General features: G+C 40.4%; 2 protein-coding genes across 15 annotated transcripts in view; one reads left to right on the top strand and one right to left on the bottom strand.

The window, feature by feature from the left end:
• Window positions 1–9,378, bottom strand: part of DZANK1 (double zinc ribbon and ankyrin repeat domains 1) — a 72,429-nt gene extending 63,051 nt beyond the window's left edge. For 5 of the 11 annotated variants that reach the window (XM_058684782.1, XM_058684789.1, XM_058684788.1 and 2 more), the window contains exons 1-4: window positions 9,278–9,354; window positions 7,106–7,250; window positions 6,440–6,600; window positions 2,711–2,864 (exon numbers count right to left, since the gene is read on the bottom strand). In XM_058684782.1, the coding sequence (XP_058540765.1) occupies window positions 2,711–2,864; window positions 6,440–6,548 (263 nt within the window). In that variant the 5' untranslated portion in view covers window positions 6,549–6,600; window positions 7,106–7,250; window positions 9,278–9,354. Of the gene's footprint in view, window positions 1–2,710; window positions 2,865–6,439; window positions 6,601–7,105; window positions 7,251–9,053 lie in introns of those variants that run through there. The other 6 variants (XM_058684784.1, XM_058684787.1, XM_058684785.1 and 3 more) reach the window with 6 other exon arrangements.
• Window positions 9,379–9,456: 78 nt separating this feature from the next.
• Window positions 9,457–23,478, top strand: POLR3F (RNA polymerase III subunit F). Of its 4 annotated transcripts, XR_009248795.1 has the most exons (11): window positions 9,457–9,828; window positions 11,257–11,374; window positions 14,115–14,182; window positions 14,545–14,565; window positions 14,690–14,757; window positions 16,483–16,595; window positions 18,590–18,733; window positions 18,919–19,026; window positions 20,607–20,798; window positions 21,818–22,084; window positions 22,897–23,478. XR_009248795.1 is itself a non-coding variant. In XM_058684793.1 (10 exons), the coding sequence occupies exons 1-10, from the start codon at window positions 9,767–9,769 to the stop codon at window positions 21,893–21,895; spliced, it is 972 nt and encodes a 323-aa protein (XP_058540776.1). In that variant the 5' UTR covers window positions 9,457–9,766; the 3' UTR covers window positions 21,896–23,478. The 4 variants fall into 4 exon arrangements, 3 of the variants coding, with proteins under 3 accessions (XP_058540776.1, XP_058540777.1, XP_058540778.1); XM_058684793.1 differs by having other exon boundaries at window positions 21,818–23,478; XM_058684795.1 differs by lacking the exon at window positions 9,457–9,828 and adding an exon at window positions 9,853–10,099 and having other exon boundaries at window positions 21,818–23,478.
• The last annotated feature ends 546 nt before the right edge of the window (window positions 23,479–24,024 follow it).

The raw sequence follows: 24,024 nt of genomic DNA, 5'->3' as shown, positions 1-24,024 counted from the left end.
CAAAATGCTGATCCACAGAATAATGAGCAAATAAATGATGTTTCTTTTAAGACCACTAACTGTCAGGGCGATTTGTTATACAGCAATAGCCAACTGATTCAGCAGCCAAGCTTGAGAAGCACTGGTTCCATGATGATTTGGGAGATTCTGTGTTATTTCTGTGTATTACAAAAGCAATGCTCACTGTTAAATTTTGGAAGCTATAAAAATTATCAACAACAACAACACAAAAAGTGACTGAATCACCAGAGGCAAAGAATGCTAACGTGTGGCTTGTGTGTTCATTTTCAAATGACTTAATCATAAGAAGCAAACTAAATAGAAAGCTTACAGTAAAGAAGAATTACATGTCAGTACCTTTTGCAAACTGAGCTGGGACAGAAAGGGACTGGGGCTGTCCCTCAACCTGACCCCTTTGAAACAAAGACATCCACAGTGTCCCTGGCAGTCTGGCTCAGGGAAAGGGGAGATCGCTGCCTCCGTGTAATGGGCCCTCCTTGCCTACTGCTCACTCAGCTCTGGTCATTGCCCTTCTCCAGTTCTGTTCCAACGCATTTCTTTTTTTCTTTCTTTTTTTTTTTTTTTGGTACAACGCATTTCTAAAAAGTGTCAAAATACTATAGTGCACTCTTACACCCTAATTTGTTTTCATTTATATCATAAATATTTTCCCATATCACTCAAAACTTCATGACCATAATTTTTCCTCCTTTTAAAAAAATTTTTTTTTTATTTTTGAGAGAGAAACAGCATGAGCAGGAGAGGGGCAGAGAGAAATGGAAACACAGAATCCGAAGCAGGCTCCAGGCTCTGAGCTCTCAGCACAGAGCCCAACGTGGGGCTCAAACTCACAGACCGTGAGATCATGACCTGAGCCGAAGTCGGACACTTAACTGACTGAGCCACCCAGGCACCCCCATAATTTTTCCTCCTAACATTTTAGTGGCCTTTAATTGTTAACACTCTCATTTCAAATCCTTTTCTCCCTATTAAGAAATTAATTACCTTAAGTACCTAGAAAAAAAGGCTTAGGTGAAGCAGTATAATTTCTTTCCTGTCTTGAAGACTCAAAAACATTTTTGTATAAATACCTTCCCTGAGCTGAGCTCACCTGAAATACTAACAGTGCTTTCAGGACAGATGTTAAGTGGGCACAGAGCAAGATGGGGAGATGCATAAAGAATGACCTTATTTTACACTCTTTTGAAAGCTATGTTAACTCCTCTGAATTACATAGTTAGTAATTACTACTTCGTAGCATTACTGCCTGCCCCTTATAAGAGGGGCTGCCTTAGAGCATTAAGCACCAGAGTATTTTGCTTGTTAATTTTTTTTTTTTTTTGCTTGTTAATTTTTTTAAATATTTATTTATTTTGCGAGAGAGGGCAAGAAAGAGTGTGAATGGGGGAGGGGCAGAGAGAGAGAATCCCAAAGAGGCTCTTGGCACAGAGCCGGACATGGGGCTCAATCTTACAAACCACAAGATCATGACGTGAGCCAAAACCAAAAGTCAGATACTTAACTGACTGAGCCACCCAGATGCCCCTGCCTGTTTTTAATGATAATTGAGATGACTTGTTTCGACAGAAGTGGTTTGGCAAGTGAAAAAAGCCAATTTTTTCCAATCTTTAATTAAGAACAATAATGTGTATGAGAGTGTTTTGTTTTGTTTTGATTGTATTCTTTTTTAAATTTCCAAACGCCAAAGCAGTCATCTGTGTTTAATTTGTAGCTCTCCTCAAAAGCCATGCAGTAGCTCAGCCACCAGGGGGAGCCTGGAGAGACTTTTATAAAGTACCTGCGCAAATCCAGGGTATGGGACTTTAAAAGTGTTTCAAAAATGTGGCTAAACCTGTCTTGCTGTGCAGTAGAATTCTTCTATCACAGACACACAGACTGGCAAAGCATTTGAGTTATTTTCTCTATAACACACAGTTTCAAAATTAAGTGGTGTTTCTATACTTGAAAATTAGAAAAAGTCCTTGAGCAGGAAAGAAAGGACAAAGAAAGGAATAAAGGAGCTAATGTCCAAAGATTAAAATGGCAGTCGCCATGAAGGTCGATTAAGTCAATACAAAATAAAATAGAGAATGATGGTGGTGGTTGTAGGCTGTGTCTTACAGAATAAAAGAACCATCCACTAAAAACAGTATTTTCTTCAAAGTCTGATGAACCACTCCAAAGGTCCCAAACCCTGAAAAGGCTCTTCCTTCCCAAAATCCCAACGTGGAATTGAAAATACAAACAGTGTTGGGTCGCCTGGGTGGCGCAGTCAATTAAGCATCCAACTCTTGATCTCAGCCCAGGTCATGATCTCACATTTCTTGAGTTCGAGCTCTGCATCAGGCTCTGCACTTATGGTGTGGAGCCTGCTTAGGATTCTGTCTCTCCCTCTCTCTGCCCCTCCCCTGCTTGTGCTCTCTCTCTCTCAAAATAAAGAAATAAACTTAAAAAAAAAAAGAAAAACAGTGTTAATATATATTAATATACACACCACCTCATTAAACTGTATTCTCATGATTTGTACACTTTACAGTATACCTCAGTAAAAGACAAACAAAACACAAAAGTTATAGATATATGTTGAAATTAAAGTTACTTTCCCTTTAGTGACCTTCTAATACAACACTTATTCTTAAAGAAAGAAATAAAATTAAAACATAATGTCATTATCTGACCAGTTATTTTAATCACCATGCTCTTAACTTACTTAGAGACTGCAATAGCTTTAACTTGTATTTTTCCATCAGGTAGAGTAATAGGCTTCGTATACTTAAATGTATTGTTTTCACGATAACCGATTCTCTTCAGAAATTCAGGTTTGCTACCATCCAGCGTATAATATATGTTGACATCTGGGGTGTCTGAAAAACCCAAAACAGGGTAACTGTAATTAACACTAAAGTAGCAAAGTCTCTGAATAATACCCATGGGTCAGTTAATTAATGAGATTTTTTAATATATTATAAGAATGTGTAACAATAACTAACAATAATTGAATTCTTTCTCTGTGCCAGGCAGTGTGCTTTATATGAATTAGCTCATTGAGTGTGTACAACCCTATATGACAGGTCCTACTTTATACCTACTTTATAGATGAGGAAACTGAGTCCCAGGGAGGGTAAGAAAGTCATTCAATAACAGCAGAGTTGTTGTTTCACTTTGGCTACACTAGATCCATAGCCCATGCTCTTGAACCTCTTTGCTATTGTGCCACTCCAATAAGGCATCAGTATAAATAGAGTGGGGCTCAGTTTTAAGACCACAACACCCATGTAGAAAGCAGAAGCTAAGTTTTTATTTTTTGAGCATTGCTTCAGAAATCCTGGTATTATATTTTATTTGGACTTGGTAAATGATTCCTACACTTCTTGGAAGAATTTTAAAGGTAATAAATTTACAGAATTCAAAGTTCAACAGATCAAAAATGGTTGCTAAGAGAGGTGATCTCAAACGTTCTCATCACAAGAAAAAAAAATTGTAACTGTGTGGTGATGGATGATAACTAGTGACCAAAGTCCCTGCTCTCACAGAGCCTCTAGTTTATAAAAGACACACAAACAGTAAACAAACAAGTATATATGTGATATCAAGGGGTGGCTAAATCCAATGGAGTAAATAAAGCAGGGGATAAGGTCTGCTTAGCAAGTAGGCAAAGGGATGGGAGGAAGCAAATTCCCGTATGTTTAAAAGACACCTATGTTTCCTTTCCTATAAAATGTCCTTTCCTATCTTTTGCCCACTTTTCTTTTTTTTATTTTTTTATTTTTAAAAAAAATTTTTTAATGTTTATTTATTTTTGAGACAGAGAGAGACAGAGCATGAACAGGGGAGGGGCAGAGAGAGGGGAAGACACAGAATCTGAAACAGGCTCCAGGCTCTGAGCGGTCAGCACAGAGCCCGACGCAGGGCTCGAACTCACGGACCACGAGATCATGACCTGAGCTGAAGTCGGATGCTTAGCCGACTGAGCCACCCAGGTGCCCCACTTTTGCCCACTTTTCTATTGGGTTATTATTCTTTTTGTTATTAAATTGTACAACCTCTTTATTTATTGAACATTTTAAATATTAGGGAATTTGAATCCTCTATCATTGATATCATCATTTGTTAATAATCATCCCAAGTGCTATGGGCACATTTTTTTAAATTTGTATTTTGGGGGCACTTAGGTGGCTCAGGTGGACTCTCCACCTCAAGTGTCAGATTCTTGGCTCAGGTCATGACCTCATGGCTTGTGAGATCTAGCCCTTCACTGGGCTCTGCACTGATAGCACGGAGCCTGCTTGGGATTCTCTCCCTGTCTCTCTGCGCCTCCCCCACCCCCTCTCGCTCTGTCTCTCAAAATAAATAAATAAACTTAAAAAAAACTGCATTTTAGCTTGAGAATTTTAAACAATAATACTAGCTTTTAAGATAAAGAGAATTTTAAAAAATAATACTAGCTTTTAAGATGTAGGGGCACCTGGGTGGCTCAGTCAGTTAAGCATCTGGCTTCTGCAGGCCATGATCTCCCAGTTCATGAGTTTGAGTCCCCCATTGCGCTCTCCACTGACAGCTCAGAGCCTGGAGCCTCCTTTGGATTCTGTGTCTCCCTCTCTGCCCCACCCCTGCCCTCTCTTGCGTGTGCACACACTCTCTGTCTGTTTCTCTCTCTCTCAAAAATAAACATTAAAGAGGCGCCTGGGTGGCTCAGTTGGTTAAGCATCTGACTTCAGCTCAGGTCATGATCTCATGGTTCATGAGTTTGAACCCCACGTCAGGCTCTGTGCTGACAACTCAGAGCCTGGAGCCTGCTTCGGATTCTTGTCTCTCTCTCTCTCTGTCTGCCCCTCTCCCATTCATGCTCTATCTCTGTCTCTCACAGATAAATAAACATTAAAAATTTTAAATAAATAAATAAACATTTAAAAAAGATAAAGGGAGATATAGTATATTATAAAGTATGCTTAGTTGGAATTTGTCTAGGAAGTACAGGAGTCACCATAAAATATAGATAATTTTTACACATTATTTATTGAAATATATAATTGGAACTTCAAAATCTTTTAAAGCAAGTATTTGCTCACATATTTTATCTATAAAACTTTCCCAGGGCACCCGGCTGGGTAAGAACATGGATCTCTTTTTTTGTTTGTTTGTTTGTTTGGTTGGTTGGTTGGTTGGTTGGGGTTTTTTGTTTTTTTTTTTGATGTTTATTTTGAGAGAGAATGAGAGCACGTAGTCATGACTAAGGGCGTGGCAGAAAGAGAGAGGGAGAGAGAGAATCCCAAGGAGCCCCAGTATGTTACTCTTGATCTCAGGGTGGTGAGTTCAAGCCCACATTGGGCACAGACATTACCTTAAAAAAAATAAAATAAAGGGGTGCCTGGTGTCTCAGTTGGTTGAGCATCTGACTTTTGATTTTGGCTTGAGTCATGATCCTAGGGTTGCGGGATCAAACCCCATGTTGGGCTCTGTGCTGAGCATGGTACCTGCTTAAGATTCTCTCTCTCTCCCTCTGCCCTTCTCCCCCACTCATGTGCTCTTTCTCTCTCAAATTAAAAACAAAGGTTTAATTTCTCCTTATGTTAATTTTATACACACACACACACACACATACACGTGTACATATATATGTAGATATATATACGAGTACATGTATATACATTCCTGTCATTACCAGGAAATGTATTCACTGCTTTCTTTCTGTAATAATGTTAAGATTTATTTGGGCATTACTAATGTGCCAGACCCTGACACAGGGTCTAATGGCAGATAATATTCTCACTGTCTAACAATGAAAAAATGCAGACTCAGACTCAGAAAGGCTCAATAATGTATCACTAGAAGCTGTCAAAGTCAGGATTTAATCTCCAATATGCCTGACTGCAAAACCTGTGTTAGTAGGTCAAATTTATTATCCCAGCAAAATAGTAAGAATCCTAAGGAAGTCACTTAGGCTAATGTGAGTCAAGGCATTGCTGCAACTGTGTACTGACACAAATGAAAGGTTGGTCAAAGCTAACCATTTTACTTATTTATTTTTAAATGTTTGTTTCTTTCTTTATTTTGAGAGAGAGAGTGCACGCATGTGCAAGTAGGGGGAGGGGCAGAGAGAGAGAGGAGAGACAGAGAATCCCAAGCAGGCTCCACACTGCCAGCACAGAGCCTGATGTGGGGCTTGACCCCAATAACCATGAGATCATGACCTGAGCTGAAATCAAGAATTAGACACTCAACTGACTGAGCCACCCAGATGCCTCAAAGCTAACCATTTTAATTTAAATATATACGACTCCATAAACCACCAAGTACAACGCTATTGCAAATTTTGGGACTTGTACAAAATCCCCAAGGTCCTAATTGTAGAAGGCACGCAAAGTGAGAAATCAACGAGATGAACATAAGAAATGTGGCAATGTTATTTTACGTAATTTCAAGTACATGTGATTCTTACCTGATTTCATTTCTAAAAGTGTATTGCTATCAATTTCATGGTTGGCTTTTCCAGGTGGAGGCACTCGCAGTGGTATGATCTGAGGGACACACACTGAACCAGCAGTCATTTTCCCTCCTTACATTAAAAAAAGGTGGATGAATATAAATTCCAATAGGCACCTACATTTGAATACAAAAGTCAAAGAGAAGCACTTGTTTAAATACAGCAAAACTACTAAAAACTAAAGAGAATACCACCTAAAAATATTATTTTGTTTTTAACTCAAACAATTATTGCTTCAGATGCATTTTTTCTGTTGAGGTCTCGTGTGGAATTTTAACTATCTAAATACTAACCTCACTTCTGGGAAAAGAGCACAAACAAATGGGATATAGGAATAGAATTATTGTACACGAACAAATTAAACAAACACAGTAGTCCCTCCCTTATCCATGGGGGAAGTGTTCAAGACCCCCAGTGGATGCCTGAAACCATGAATAGTGCCAAACCCTGTATATACGGTTTTTCCCTATTTATACATACCTATGATAAAGTTTAATTTATAAATTAGCCACAGTAAGAGATTAACTACAACAGTAATAAAATAGAGCAATTACAACAACATACTGTAATAGGTTATGTGAATGTAGTCTCTCTCAAAATATCTTATTGTACTGTACTCACCTTTCTTGTGACGATGTGAGATGATAAAATGCCTACATGATGAGATGAAGTAAGGTGAGTGACTGAGGCACAGTGATGTAGCGTTAGGCTACTACTGACCTTCTAACATCAGGAAAAGGATCATCTGCGTCCACGCCCCAGTTGACTGCACGTAAGAGAAACCATGAAAAGCAAAACTGCAGATAAGGGGAGACTACGGTACATCAGAACAGAGACCATTACTCATGATCTGATCTGAGCTCCCCCTAGATCACTATCACCCTTTCCTTCCTCTTATTAATGTGCCACCTCTCCTGGCTTCAGGGCAACTCATCACACAAGAGGAGCAGAGTAACTCTGTACATGTCATGAAATGTTAATTTAGAGCCAACTCCCTTGGGAAAGCTCCACATTCAAGGCCCTACTGTTGTGGCCAAGTGGTTCTTGCATTTGAAAGCTGCAAAGAAATTTTAGAAGGATGGCAGAGTATCATGCCTCAGCTGAAAGGAAGCTGGAACAGATACAAACAGTGAGCAATGAACAAAAAGTCTCCCACTCTAGAGGCACCTGGGTGGCTCAGTTGGTTAAGGGTCTGACTCTTGATTTTGGCTCAGGTAATGATGTCACCATCAGTGAGATCAAGACCCAAGCTGTTAGCATAGAGCCTGATTGTGATTCTCTCTCTCCCTCTCTGCCTCTCTCCTGCTCACATTCTCTTTCTCTCTGTCTCTGTCTCTCTCTCAAAATAAATAAATAAACAAAAAAAGTCTCCCACTCTATCTACTGTATAAACAGTTAAGTACAAGTATGGAGGCCTTACTGATCTTTTTCTGTGGGAGGGAGTATGATTCTTAATACATAAAGGATATACAGGGGAAAAACAATGGTCACCTTAATACAACAACCATTTACATCTCTGTGTCACCTTTTCAAATTTCAATGACTTTTTTTTTTTGAGAAAGGGAGAGATGGAGGGGAGAGGGAGAGGGGGAGAGAGGGAGAGAGAGAGAGGGAGAGAGGGAGAGAGAGAGAGAGGGAGAGAGGGAGAGAGGGAGAGAGAGAGAGAGAATGAGAGAGAGAGAGAGAGAGAAGAATGAGAGAGAGAGAGAGAGAGAGAGAGAGAGAATCTTAAGCAGGTTCCACGTTCAGCACAGAACCCAGTGCTGGGCTTCATCCCATGACCCTGGGATCATGACCTGAGTGGATCATGACCTTTGGGACATTCAAGACTGAGCCACCCAGGCACCCCTTAAATTTCAGTGATTATGGGTATATAGTCTCACTCAGTTATAATCTATATGTTCATTACATTTTTACAGTATACTTCTTGCACTCTCACTCTATTATTTACAGTTTTCCATATACTTATATAATCTTATCATTGTGTGGTTGGGAATTTAGGCTATTACTAGTTTCTTTTTAGCTTTGGCTGGTAATTGTAAATAATGCTGCCCTGAACAGCTTGTGGCTTGAATTTTGTCACAGACTATATTCCCAAAACTTGGATAAATAAATTTAAGAAGTGAAATTAATGCCTGGTTGGATAGTTCCAGGTCAAAGGCTACAAATGTAAATTGCAGATGCCGATTTTAGAGTAATATCCTCTACAGAAGGGTGGCTGGACTGGGGCGGGGGGGAGGGAGAAGGAGGAAAGAAGAAGGTGCCGTTTCTCATTTTTCCACTTAAGAGGCAATTAAAATTTAAAAAGTTGAAAATTTTGTCATATATAAAAAATATATTATATTGTAAATATATATATTTAAATATATAATATTATAAACATATATTTAAATATATTATATTATAAATATGTATATTTATATATATAGGGGAAGGAATAACACGCGCAGCAAGTAGGAGCTACCCCTTGGGAGGCTGGGGCGGCCTGTGGGCCCCAAGCGAAGAGGATCAAGAAGTAGACCACCATGCTAGGCCCAAACAGCAGTGTAGGGTCAACAGCACCCCTCACCCATCAAATCCTTCCATCAAGACCGCCCCCTCGCCTCCCGGATCCGGAACCCCGTCCGGTCCCAGTCCCTGTCCATCAGGGGCAGATAGGGACGCCCGCTTTCTTTCTGCTGGAGTGAGGGAGGCCCTTCTCCTCCTGCTCCCTCTCTTCCTTCGACCACCAGAACCCGGACTGGGATCACCGAGGTACCGCCACTGTCCCCAGTCAGGCAGCCCACCTCTCACCACCTCTTGCCGTCTCCTCTGCTGCCTCCTGGGTTTCCACAGACGCTGCGAGCCGCGCCCCTCCCACTGAGAGCCGGGCAGGTGATTGGAGGACACCGACTTCCTAGCAACCAACCCCGCCTCTGCCGCTTGGCCGGGGGACTGGTACCGGCCTCGCGCGCCTTTCCTAAAAGCTTCACTGCAGGTCTCTGAGAATATGGCTTCACAGAGGTTGGAAAATGCTCAGAGGTGGCATCCCAACACAGAGTGAGGGAACCAGACTCGTTGGTCCGACAGGCATTGACCTTCTGAAAAACAAGAATAAGACGTAGCGGATCAGGCGCGGCTCGGCCACCTCAGGCCGACAGAACAAGTAAGGACCGGCTGCGACACGAGGAAGAAGGCCCCTTGCCAAACCTGGTGCTTTCTTTCCCCGGTTTCCTCGCTCCCCAGCTGGGTAACCGGCGACTCCGAACATCTCTTCCCACGAGGGACGGGAACTGGGCAGTGATGGCTGAGGTGAAGGTGAAGGTACAGCCGCCCGACGCGGATCCCGTGGAAATAGAAAACAGGTAAACCAGTGAGTGAGGCTCCTTCCCCGCTCTGGAGCCCCCCTCAGGCGGCTGGTCGTTTGGGCAGGCGGACCCCTTCCACGGGCACCGTCGACAGATACCTGCGCGCACAGGAAGGGGATTCGTGGGGTTTGGAGCCTCCCTCCCATCCCTGGACCGCAGACTTCTTTAGAAGTTCCGGGCGAGCTTGACAGTTTGCAACTTTACGTATCCGATCTTGCGCCGGTGCTGTTCGGAAAGTTGTGATGATGTGTTTTCTTCCTACATTAAGGTAACCGACTCCCAGAGAGGACTTGGCGATTTTCCCGTAGTACTTGTAGATACGTACTGTACTCTGATCCAGGATCGCTCTTGTCGCTAAGGGAACTCCCACGACAGAATGTTTGGGCGAAATTAGGATGCAGTTTGGATTTTTGAAGCAACACTAAGCCAAATGGTTTCCGTGCAGTATTTAAGGTTTTAGGTTACCTATCACGGCCCGTGGGTTCGAGCCCCGCGTCGGGCTCTGTGCTGACAGCTCAGAGCCTGGAGCCTGCTTCAAATTCTGTGTCTCCCTCTCTCTCTGCCCCTCCCCTGCTGACGCTCTTTCTCTCTCTCTCAAATATAAGGTAAAACAAAAAAAAAAAAAAAAACTTTTAAAAAGTCGGGGGGGGGGGCGCCTGGGTGGCTCAGTCGGTTGAACCTCCGACTGAGGTTCAACCCATGACCTCACCTCTCATGGGTTCCAGCCCCATGTCCGAGCTGACAGCTCAGAGCCTGGAGCCTGCTTCAAATTCTGTGTCTCCCTCTCTCTCTGCCCCTCCCCTGCTCACGCTCTCTCTCAAATATAAAACAAAAATTTTTTTTGAGAGTTTAGGTCACCTAAAGCCTCTCCTAATTTTATATTTTTAGGTTACCACATAGTTTTAAAGACCTTGACTTTCTCAAACTTGTGAAAAATGTACGATGATCCTATGACAAGGTGGATAGTTTGGTTGATTTTTGTTTGGTATAGATAATTCCCAAAGCAGACCCAGTTGTGGTTAATTGGCATAACAGATTTTTGTCTTCCCACCAGACGTGTCTGATTTGCCTCCTTGCAGACTATGACTGCCAAATGCACTGCATATTAACTTTGTCGTAGTTGTTCTGAGAAAATTGAAGCCCCAGCTTTAATATATTTTGTGTTTGTTTTCATTTGACTTTTCTAATTTAAAGTTCGTATTAGTGAGGAAAAGAAACACTCCCTTAAATAGTAATTATGTAAACATGTACTTTATCTTGCTCAATTTGTAACATGCTTTGATTCACAACCATCATAGAAACCTAGGTCATCTGCCAAATGTGAAAAAAAGGCACAATTTCAAACCATTCTGCTTGTATTTTTTCCTCATTGCCTCTTGAAATGGGTCAGAACATGAATAAAATCATTATTGCCTTTGTTCCTAGGATTATAGAATTATGTCACCAGTTCCCTCATGGAATCACAGACCAAGTAATTCAGAATGAAATGCCTCATATAGAAGCCCAGCAGCGGGCAGTGGCCATCAATAGACTGCTGTCCATGGTAAGGCAAATTCAACTAGTTGATGTAATTATTTATGTGCTATGGACTGTCATTACTTCCTGTTATGTAGACGTGAAACCATTCTCAAGTGTGTTAGGTTAAGACTCCAAACCAGGAAACAGCTCAGACTGCCTGAACTGAGGAAAGAAGAAATAATTACACATCATTTTCCAAGAAGAATGAAATAAATGTATTCTGTTTTAACTGTTGTATTTGTTAACCTAATTGTCATCGTGAGACACAGGGCACATAGGCCTAGTCTGCTCTCACCTTCTGTTTGCTTCCTGCTGTTGGTGTTGGGCCATTGCCTATGAAATATGCCCCATCTGGTTTTTCTGCAGGTTATCACAGAGTCGGTTCCTTAGGGTTTCATTCTCCACAATCTCACTCCTCACTCTGAGCATTCCAGGAGGCAGGAATGAGTCTAGTCACACTGCAGTGGGGTTTTTCATTGAAGCCCTTCTACCTGCTCTTATCTCTTCTCTTCTCCTGGGGCCCTAATATCATTCTCCTACACTGTCCCAAAACACCCCACCTTGTGGCACCCCACCCTCTAAATCTGCCTATTTCTCCTTTCATTTCTCCATCATCAAAACTCCCATATCTTGAAAGCATTTCAGTTTGGTTGTAGTAGAAATTGAATAAAAAATTTCTCCACTAAGGACTCATGGAAGTTTGAGGACAGGTGAACGTTCTGTTAAACTACTCCCTTCGACCTTCTAGCTCAATGGCTGGAAAACTTTCTGTAACGTGCCAGATAGTATGTGTTGTAGGCTTTGCAGGCCATAAGGTTTCTGTCATAACTACTCAACTCTGCAGGAAAGTAGCCATGAACCATTCATAAGCACATGAGCATGGCTGCATTCCGGTAAAACCTTATTTATAAAAATAAGCAGTGGGCCGGAGTGCTCGCCCTGTTTTAGTACTGTTGGTGATTTCTAATCAGTTCACCATGGTGAAGGACTCAGCTCCAGGAGGGATAGTGGAAGGGATGCTGGACGTTGTGCCAACGGAAACTGTTTTTGTCCTCTGACTACCCTTTGAGCCCTTTGCTTTCTGTCTGAAAATCCTCCTCAGTACCTCCCTCTCTTTCGCCATCTCTGCAGCCCCATCTACTGCCAGGCCTGTGGTCTACAGGTTGTAAGCAGTGGTGGAGCTATGATGACTTTTAATTATTAGTAAATCACAAAGGGTTGCTGCTTTTAGCTCATAAACAGCTCTCAGATTTGTTCCCTCCTTTCCATTCCTGCTACCTCTGCATGTGTTCAGGCTCTTGGCTTTTCCCTGGACTATCACAGTATATTCTAACTGGCTCTCCTGGTTCCATGTGCCTCAGTGCAGCCAGCCTGATTTTTTTTTTTTTCTTAAGTAGGCTTCACACCCAGCACAGAGCCCAATGCAGGGCTTGAACTTACGACCCTGAGATCAAGACCCTGAGAACAAAAGTCGGATGCCTAACTGACTGAGCCATTCAGGCGCCCCTTGATCATAATACAGATCTGACCAAGTCATTCGTGACCCAGAATCCTCTCAACACTACAGATTCAAGTCCACACTCCTGGGTTTACCACACCGAGCCCCTACCTTCCTCACCCACTCTGCCCCAAAAGTTAGGGTTCAGGGGAACAGATTGTCTTTGGTTCTCTGCCACATCATGCCTCAGGTCCTTTGTCTTCACTGGTTAGAAGGCCCTTCTTCCCTTTCTTCACAGACTAACTCCACATTCTCCTTCAAGATTCAGCTCTGCTATTGTCTCCCAGAAAGCTTCCCTGAAATCCCCCCAGGTTGGGCCAAAGCTGCTTCTCTGAGCGCCCATTCCACCCTTAACTTACCTCTGTGTTGATGCCGACAAGATGGTATTGACGTTAGCTGTGTGATTCTCTTTTAGAATTCATGTTTGTCCCCCACCAAACATGGATCACAGTATGGGTTTTCAGGAAATGTTCATGGGCTGAATTAAACGACCTCCAAATGGAACTTTGTGGTTCGATTTTCCTACTTAGTGGGGCTCGGGGAGGGAGGTTATTGCTGTTCATCCGTATATAAGCCTGTTTCTAAGTCATGTGTCATCCCAGTCTCAACGCACGGCAGTGGGGCCTCTCCCAGCCATGGATTCCCCAAACTGCCAGAAATCCCATAATATGGCCACCTGAGTGCTCCAGAGTTCACACCCAAGGAATTTCAAAAGCACACCAGACATGCTTTACTTTACTTTTGATTTGTTATATAAAACCAAAACTATTGCATCTTTTATTCATTGGTTGACCTAATTTTCATGTAATACAACAAATCACACAAATCAATAAATGTCATTATTTTGTCAGGTTTAGTTAATCATCATGTTATAGATTTATGCATGTTAGCCTTTATTTGAACTTCTTGTTTATATAAATTATTTATCTTTACATTTCATATACTGATTGAATTTATTTGAATTTGACTATGGATTTTTATTTATTATTCTAAAGCTGCTTCTTCAAAATTATTTATGCATTGGTCACATAACCAAGCCAGGACACCAGCATATAATTTGGAAAATGGTAACATAAAGCGCTAAGTTTTTGAAAATATATTACATGTGATATGTAGACAAAGACCGAAGTCTTGAGTGAGGAACTAACAAATAACTGCAAGGCAGGATGTTTTGGTTTGTGTAAACTTTTAAAGAATACATTAACATTTGTGATTGATTTAAAATAGCTCCAAAATAATTCATTATTTTCTGTTTAAAAAACTTTAGGGTCAGTTGGATCTCTTAAGGAGCAATACAGGCCTTCTGTATAGAATAAAGGATTCTCAGAATGCTGGGTAAGCACCCAATTTTTTATTTTTAGAAACTTTAATTATTACGAACATAATCTATGGTTTTGGGGAAAAAAGTCAATAGAGAATTGCATAATGTAATCTGTCCTGCATACCATTCCGGCCTCTTGTCATTAGTTCCATTTTTCAGAGATGACTGCTTTTAATAATTTGGTATATGTCCTTTCTTCTAGGTATATATATAAATATATAGAGATGATTATATATTTATATACTATATATATAATCTTTTTTTCTTTTTTTTTCTTTTTTTTTAACAAAAATGGGATCATGCTATCCATACTGTTTTGCAACTTGTTTTTTTCACTTACTATATCTTGGACATCTTTTCATTCTGGTACATACAGCCCTGTCTCATTCTTTTTAAGGTAAGCCCTTCTTTTGGTAAATAAGTCAATGTGATGACCTTGTTCACTAATTCAAGTAGTTATGTAGATTCTTAGATTATCCTGTATCTCTTTGCCTTTTTAATTCTACTTTATTCCCCTGCAGTAAAATGAAAGGATCAGATAACCAAGAAAAACTGGTATATCAAATCATAGAGGATGCAGGAAATAAAGGTAAGCATGTGAAGGAAGAAGCAGGAAAAAACTTCCTGGTCTTTGTCTTTAGGTCCAGAAATAGGGAATGAGATCTGGCTTCCCAAGCTATAGATCTATGTATAGAGAATGCTGCCATGTATGTTAAAAGAAGAGGAGATAGGACATAAACGTGTAACGTGCGTATGCTTGAGGGACACCCAGAAGTGATGCCATTGCTGCCTCCAGGGAAGGTAGGAGCTAGATGGCTATGGGCAGGGATGGAAAGGAACTTCTAAATTATGATCCTTAAAACTTAAGGAGTTGTTGTTTTGTTTTGTTTTTTAATTCTTTCTAAACTTTGGAGGCCTTTGTTTCTTCCTTTTCCTCTTATCTGTAAATTATGGATAATAACATCTCTCTGGTTTTTGGAGAAAGCAGAGGGATGTCTAGTGCAGTGTGGCAGTGCCTGACTGAGGTCCCTCAGCAACTATTAGATTTCTCTCTATCCCACTTACAGAATTCTATCTAAACTGCTGTTATCACAATTTAGGATTTGAGTCACTGATACTAGTTTCAACAATGTATCAACCATGATATAATTTGAAATCATATCATTCTTATATTTATTAGAAGTTAAATTAATATTTTAAAAATAGATTCATGAAAAAAGCATACTCTATCTTAAAAACTTCTTCCTATCTCATTATGCCTCTGTGCTGGGAAGAAAATAGGGTAACATGTTTTATACAAAATTCCATATACAAGCCTTTTTTAAAAGAGTAACCAGGGCGGCAGGGTAGCTGAGTTGGTTAAGTGTCCAACTTAGGCTCAGGTCATGATCTCACAGTTTGTGGGTTCGAGCCCCGTGTCAGGCCCTGGGCTGACAGTGCAGAACCTGCCTGGGATTCTCTGTCTCCCCCTCTCTCTGCCCCTCCTTCTCTCTCTTTCTCTCTCAAAACTAAATAAATAAGCATTTAAAACAGAGAGAAACCATAGACTCCTGCACAGGGCTTTTGGTGGCTGTGAGAACCCCAGTCTTCCATTTTTCATCTCTTAAATACAGTTTTTGTGTATACATAATGGGTATACATGCACACAGATGCTTACATAAAGTATTTTTTGCTCTACGCTGACAGTGGCAACTGACCTTGGCCCAAACTTGTTACAATCTAAATACAATCTAAAGTAGGGGCGCCTGGGTGGCTCAGTTAAGCATCTGACTCTTGATTTTGGCTCAGGTCATGATCCCTAGGTCATGGGATCAAGCCGCAAGTTGGGCTCTGTGCAGACAGCGCAGAGCCTGCTTGGCATCCTCTCTCTTCCTCCCTGTCGCCCCCTCCTGACTTGAGCTCTCTCTCAAAAAATAATAAATTAAAAAAAAGTACAAATCTAAAGTAAAAATAATAGGAAACAGAAGTTGGGATGCAAAAGGGGATGGAAGAGACAATGTAAGTCAATTCAGTACCATTCTTTTCTTCCATTAAAAAATATCTTTTTCAGTGTTTTTAGAAAGGTGCCATGCTAGGATTCCAAGAAATTTCTGGTTAGAAGATAGAGCACATAACTTAACATTTTATATGTTATGTTACCTGAGATTCTTACCTCTAAGTCACTGTTTTCTCTATAGCTGTGCTCTAGGGATATATACATATATACATACATACATATATATACATACTTTGTTATAGTTTTGGCATGAGATAGAGCAGGACTGTAAACACACATCCTATGGTGTTGAATTCATTTTACTTTATTTTCTTATAGGAATATGGAGCAGAGATATCCGATACAAAAGTAACTTGCCATTAACAGAAATTAACAAAATTCTAAAGAATTTGGAAAGTAAAAAGCTTATCAAAGCTGTTAAGTCTGTGGCAGTGAGTAGTTTTCTCTTTTCTTCCCTCAAGTGGTCATTGTATATGTTCTGGTCCAAGTACATTTTAAGATTTTTATTGTTCTGTAAGCTGTGTCATGATTTAAAACTACTGGTCAAAACGATTTCTAAAAATTAAGCTCAAGTTGGATTGGCTTGGAGATGTTGCCTAGATTTATCGCTGCTTAATTAACTCTTTGTGTCTCACCTGCCATTAAAGCTAAAACCACTTTACTCTTCAGTAAAGAATTTTTGGAATCATGAGCATTTTTCCTGGATTTCCAGTGTGTAAGATAATTTACTCCATCCTGGCATATTAGATTACTCATTCAACAAATAGCTATTGTGTGTTTGCTGTGTACCAGGTACTCTTGTAGTGCTTGGGATACGTGAGTAAACAAGTCAGAGAAAGATCTCTGCCCTGTCTGTTCTAGTACATGGTATTTCTCCTTCTCCTCATCCCACCCCAGCCTTATTACCTCCTCCAGGGGCTTCCACTCCAGAGCTGGCTGCATCAGGGACACCAGCTGCTGACTGCACTGACTTAGGTATCAGAAGAGCCAAGATTCCCCCTAAAGTTTGCTTGAACATGGATTTTAGGAAATAAGAATTCAATGTTCATCAGAGATTTTATCAAATAGTATTTTTGCCTTACCAATCCCTATTTTATACCATTATCTCCCTTCTGCATTTTTAATGGATAATTTCAAATTTTCACAAAAGTAGAGCCAATAATACAAGTCTCCAAAGTGAAGTACCTTCACTTTGCCAATCCTTCTTCTCCACCTTTATTTTTAATAACAGCCTTATTATTGAGATAAAATTGACATGCCAGAAAATTCATCTGTTTAAAATGTACAGTTTGGTAGTTTTTAGTATATTCCCAAAGGTGTGCAACCATCACACTGCTGTAATTTTAGGACATTTTCATCACCCGTGAAATGTGACCCCACTAGCAGTCAGACCTCTGCATCCCTGCCTGTAGGCCTTGATAACCACAAATGTAGTTTCTTTCTCTACAGATCTGCCTATTCTGGAAATTTTGTATAAATGGAATCATACAGTATGTGGTCTTTTGCATGAGGCTTCTTTCGTTTACACAATGTTTTCAAGGTTTCAAACTGAAGTAGTATTAGATTGTAACCCAAAGTCTAAAATAAATCTTCATAAGTCCATACTGATATAAATGTTGAAATAAATAAATGACCCATCTTCCCATGAGTGGAAAGAGGCAGAATAGACAAACCTCCTGTGCAGAAGAGTTCCAGGTAATTTAGGTAGTAGAACATAACTCTCCCTCCTTCAGTTTGGGCTCTGTGTACTGATTTCCTTCCAAACATGGCAAGGCTAGGGAAGAAAGTTTACAGTGGAGAAAACTGAGAAACACTACCTCAAGCCACATGATCAAGGTTAACATCAACACCGAAAAGTCTTAGTGATGGTGATCAGTCATCACTTGGTGACGATTGAGTACCCTTGATGGGATGTGGTCAGAAGGGCACTTCCTCTGTGGTCTTTTTCCTGGTCTAGTCCTGAGAAAAACATCAGACAAATCCCAGTCAAAAGGCATCTTACAGAATACCCAACCAGTAATTCTCAGAACTGGCAAGTTCTCAAAAACAAGGAAAGTCTGAGAAGCTGTCACAACCAGAAGTTGCCAAGGAAACATACCAAGTAAATGTAGTGTGGTATCCTGAATAGGTTCTTGACCCAGAAAAGGGACATTAGGGGAAAACTAAGGAAATCTCAGTAAAGTATAGACTTAGGTAATAAGAATGTATCAATATTGGTTCATTAACTGTAATAAATGTATCCTACTAATATGTAAGATGCTAATAAGAGGGGAAACTGAGCACAAGGTAAATGTATCATCTTTACAATAATTGTGTAAATCTAAAACTGCTCTAAAATACAAAGTTTTGGGTTTTTTTTTTAATCTTAGTTTCAGAAGACTTATGTATCTTATAACCACATCTGCTTGTGCATGTTTTTTCCTAGGCCTCAAAAAAGAAAGTATATATGCTCTATAACCTGCAGCCAGACCGGTCTGTGACTGGTGGAGCCTGGTACAGTGACCAGGATTTTGAATCAGAATTTGTAGAGGTGCTTAACCAACAGTGTTTTAAATTTCTACAAACCAAGGTGAGGCATAACTGAGGACACATCACTGCAAATCTTTTTTAAAAAGTTTATATCGTATTTTATAGGACTTGAAAAGGGTGAAGTTGATAATTTTTACTAAACAGTATATTCCATTGTTGATTTTCAGACTATATAAATTGTATTCAGAAAACACTATGCTGAAATTTGTGTTTCTACCCTTATAGGCAGAAACAGCACGAGAAAGCAAACAGAATCCAATGATACAAAGAAATAGTTCATTTGCCTCATCACATGAAGTATGGAAGTACATCTGTGAATTGGGGATCAGTAAGGTGAGAGCTTGGGTTTTGAATTTTCATCTTATTTTTTATTTTATTATTTTTTAAAAAATTTTTTTTTTTGACGTTTTATTTATTTTTGAGACAGAGAGAGACAGAGCATGAACAGGGGAGGGGCAGAGAAAGAGAGAGACACAGAATCAGAAGCAGGCTCCAGGCTCTGAGCCATCAGCCCAGAGCCTGACGCGGGGCTTGAACTCACGGACCGCGAGATCATGACCTGAGCTGAAGTCGGACGCTTAACCGACTGAGCCACCCAGGCGCCCCTCATCTTATTTTTTATTAAATTTTTTTAAATGTTTATTTTTGAGAGAAAGACACAGATCATGAGTGGGAGAGGGGCAGAGAGACAAAATCTGAAGCAGGCTCCCGGCTCTGAGCTGTCAGCACGGCGCCCTACACAGGGCTCAAACCCACGAGCCATGAGATCATGACCTGGTACGAAGTCAGAAGTTCAACAGGCAGCCACCCAGGCGCCCCTTCATTTTAATTTTTTAAAGTTACTCTTCATCACAGGGGTATAGTTTACAGTGTATTCTGAACATATTTGACCCAGACCCTTTTTTGAGGTGATACCTGTGAACATTGTGCAGAATCCACTTTTGGAAAGCACTGTCCTAAGCCATTTAGACAAAGGTGACTGTCCTGCCATCAGGCACTGTGTGATCTGTATATACTTAAGCTTGGCATATAGAGCAGCAGTGTAGAGGCCTGGCAGTGCACTGCACTCCCAAAATTCAAAAGTCTCTTCTGACAAGGTCTTGACTTTCTCAGGGACATTTCAACATAGATGACAAACCTCAATAACATCAGTTGTCACTTACTGGTATTATCCAACTTGTAAGAGGCGAGTAGCGTCATCAGCATATTCTTTTGAAGACCTATATAAAGACAGTGCTGGATGCTTTTCAGAATCAGAAGAAATTGAATCGGCCATTTGGACAAGCTGTTTTCATTTCCTAGACCCCAGATTTCTCATTTATTTAAAAATTTTTTTTTAATGCTTATTTATTTTTGAGAGAGAGACAGAGTGTGAGTGGGGGAGGAGCAGAGAGAGAGAGGGAGACACAGAAGCTGAAGCAGGCTCCAGGCTCTGAGCTGTCAGCACACAGCCCGATGTGGGGCTCGAACTCATGAACCATGAGATCATGACCTGAACCGAAGTCAGACACTTAACCGACTGAGCCACCCAGATACCCCACACAGATTTCTCATTTATATAAAAAACTAGGAATTTGGACAATTTGATATCTAAAATAACTTTCTGCTTGAACATTTTATAAATCCACATCAAGTTCTTGCTAAGGAAATGTTACTTTATAAGACTTCCAGATTTTACCTAAGGGTAGAAACATAGAAAGAAAGTATCAAATTCAGATGAGGTTAGAGTTCTGTCCTTAACATTTCAGTGCTTTCTGCTAGCTTGGGCTGTTGTTCAGCTCTGTGCTTTAAATCACCCATCGGTGCAATGCTTCCCCATTCATGGCGGAGTTGCGACCCTTACTGTTTAAACACCCTCAGATAGGATGTCTTCTTGTGCTTTCTGTGTCCTTTCTAATGTGTCCCCTTTTCAGGTAGAATTGTCCATGGAGGACATTGAAACTATCTTAAATACACTCATTTATGACGGGAAAGTAGAGATGACTATCATCGCTGCAAAAGAAGGCACAGTTGGAAGTGTGGATGGACACATGAAACTGTATAGAGCAGTCAATCCTATCATCCCGCCCACAGGTTTGGTCCGGGCCCCCTGCGGACTCTGCCCGGTGAGTTAAAGTGGCTTCATTTCACACCTGACTGCCACCAAGTGCAAATGCCACATAACTTACCAGCAAGCACACCCCAGTTTTCTGATTCTCAGAGTTGACCAACAGCTGCTCAAACCTCCACGTAAACTTTGATGACAGGCCTTTGATGAACAAGTCATGGCTTGATATTCCTTTTTAGAATAACCAGGTTAGGGAAATTTGTGTTTTTCTGGGTTTGGCCCTAAAATGGACAATTTTTAACGAGGGCTAATCATTTAACCTAAGTAGGGAGGGAAATAGGATTTGCTGAGAACGTGTCACAGGCCAGGTATGTTCTTGAAGATTTATGTGGTCTCATTTAATCTCCTCCTGTCCCTTGGAGCTAGTGGTGTTATTTCCGCATAAGCTTGAAGCTAAGGAAGATACAAGATATACAGCTTAGAAGAATCAGGATTCAAACCCAGAGATGTGCTTTCCCCTGCAGCATGCCCCAGCACTCTCCATCCATCCGTTCCCATTTACTGCTTGCCAGCTGCATGCTGCAGGCCCTGTCCCGGCCCTGACAGCTGCTGTTTTATTTCTTTATACTGGCCCTTGTCTATATGCCTAAGCTGTCTGTATGCTCGTGTCAACTCCTAGGGAAAAAAGCGAGCATATTGGGAATTCTGTTTAGCACCCTTCACAAAAAAGAATGTAGTTAAACACGAAACATTTGCCTAGTCAAACACACATACAGATCTGCTTTCCTGTATCCCTGTTACCTGCAAATAGCCTTTGGGCCAGTGGGCAGAACATGTCATCTTAGTGCTACAGTGAGAGGTCTCTCATTAACTAACTTTATAATCACACAGCAGGTCCTATTACAGCTCTAGTCTCTTTCAGTTTCAAAGTGTCACTTTTAATACCGCTTTAGAGAATGGTTGGGTCTTGGATATGTTGTTAACAGAAAGTATAGTTGTAGTTGACACTTAAGACTTTACCTATAATATAATAATTTTAAAACTCTCATTTGATTGTAAACTTTTTTCTTTTTAAAGGTTTTTGACGACTGCCATGAAGGTGGCGAGATTTCACCATCTAACTGTATTTATATGACAGAGTGGCTCGAATTTTAAGAGAGCTAGGAACTTTACTGACATTTTGCAAATGAAGTTACTTTGAGAGCAAATAATTTAATTCGTGATGGAACATCAAATACCCTTGAAAGCAAACTTCACAATAATGGATAGACTAGCTGCTATGAAAAAATATTTTTTTATCTATGAAGACTATAATGGTAGAGTAGGCAACGGAATATGAAGCAGGTAAGGCTAATACTGAAATCCATTCTTCGATAAATACTTAGAACTTCTGGAAGACCACCTTCTGAAGCCTTCAAGACTTGTGATGGCTCATGGAAAAAGAAGCCAATAAATCCATATTTGCCAAATACTATGATAATGGCTAGAGCTTAAAAATGCCCTTTTCCAAGTTAGTTATTAAGATCTTCATTGGAAATTTTTTACATCTACTTCACTATTGCCATTTGTTTTCTCTTTCCTCAGTGGTTTCATTAAGAAGTAATTAAAAGTGATGGGGCAGGAATAGCACTTAGGGAAGAGTGGGGAAGAGAGTGGAACATCTCTTTTCCGCACACTATTAATTCCTTATGTCAGAAATATTATTTCAGAGGATTATGCCTTTGTACTTACCTCAAATGCAAATGATGACTATTATCAAGGATTTTCAGCGCATAGTTACATTATTCTCATCTTCAAGAGAATGTTTTCACTGATCCTTTGTTAAAGTCTTCCAAGTTTCATTCTGTGGTTCAACTGTATTATTTGCTAGAACTGTCCCATAATCCATTACCCTCCATTTGTACTTCATTGTGAGCAGGGTACCATTCTTCTTTTCTTGTCCTATTTTAGATTTGTTTCCTTATTCTCTTCTAAAATCATGGTGTAATTAGTCTAGGCTAAGCAGAAAGCCATTATAATTGTTCTCATTTCTAATAGTACTTCCAGTCCTAATCATTAGCCATAGAGAAAACATTAGGTTATTCAGTGTACTGTTGCACAAAAGTTAGCTTTTTAGGATCTCAGCTATTGTATTTTCACTTTGTACCTCCACTCAGTGATTTCTGTGTCCAAGCCAAAAGTATGGGACCAAGGGAAAGGAATTGAAGGTCAGCTACTACTGACACCGGAGTTCCAACTACCAGTTTGGAGATTCTCCAAGTGGGCAACCATCAGAAGGGTAACTTTGAGATAGGAAAGGGATCAATGAAATGAAATCAGCTCAGTAACCAACTAAGAACCAGATGGAGTTTGTGGCCAGCTCTATAAAATAGCATTCGATGACACCAGCACTTTGAAACAAGGATCATTTCAAGTATTAAATATATAGAAGATACAGAAGAATCTAGGAGCCTGAAACTACACAAGCCTTTCTCTTCCACCCGCAAGGAAAGCTAGAATAGTAAGAACATTATTTGTCCTTCTTGGAACCTGGCCTGTCACAGAGGCGCTAGTCTTATTTAATGAGAAAACTGAAGTTGGGGGGAGAGGCAGATGTAGGGAGGAGGAAGCAGTTCATGTATTAACTACAGATTTTGTATTATGTCTTGATAGCCAAAGATTGATTTTTAAAGCTTACAATCAAAGGCTACAACAAAAGTTCATTGACTCACCAGAATAAAGAGACCCTTTAAATGGTTTTCCCATAGCAGGTCTTTCATTCTGAATATTAACTGAAGGAGAAAAGAGACAATAGTTTAAAAATATAGCACCTCTGAGGGTGCCTGGGTGGCGTCAGTTGAGCATCCAACTTTGGCTCAGGTCATGATCTCACAGTTCTTGAGTTCGAGCCCCACTTCGGGCTCTGTGCTGACAGCTAAGAGCCTGGAGCCTACTTTGGATTCTGTGTCCCACTTTCTCGGCCCCTTCCCCACTCATGCTCGGTCTCTGTCTCTCAAAGATAAATAAACGTTAAAAAAAACAAACAACAGCAGCTCTGATATATAGTTAAATCGATATTTACCCACCAGAAGTAAACTTTGACCAAAACAAATTATGGGGCTCTAGACTCATGACACCAAAAAAAATTAAAAAAAAAAAAAAATCAAATTGTGGTGAAGTCCTAATCCTTACAGTTGATTTCCATTTAGTATAAGGTATTTTGGTCACCTGAGAAGAGATACACCCTGAAGTCTGTCAGGGCCCTTCTGTTCTGCTTACTAATGATCATAGGGAGTCAGACAATT

The sequence above is a fragment of the Neofelis nebulosa genome, chromosome 9 (genome assembly GCF_028018385.1).
Source record: "Neofelis nebulosa isolate mNeoNeb1 chromosome 9, mNeoNeb1.pri, whole genome shotgun sequence".
Lineage (NCBI taxonomy): Eukaryota > Metazoa > Chordata > Mammalia > Carnivora > Felidae > Neofelis > Neofelis nebulosa.
The sequence above is the reverse complement of the archived record's forward strand: the minus strand, read 5'-3'. Positions and strand labels throughout refer to the sequence as shown.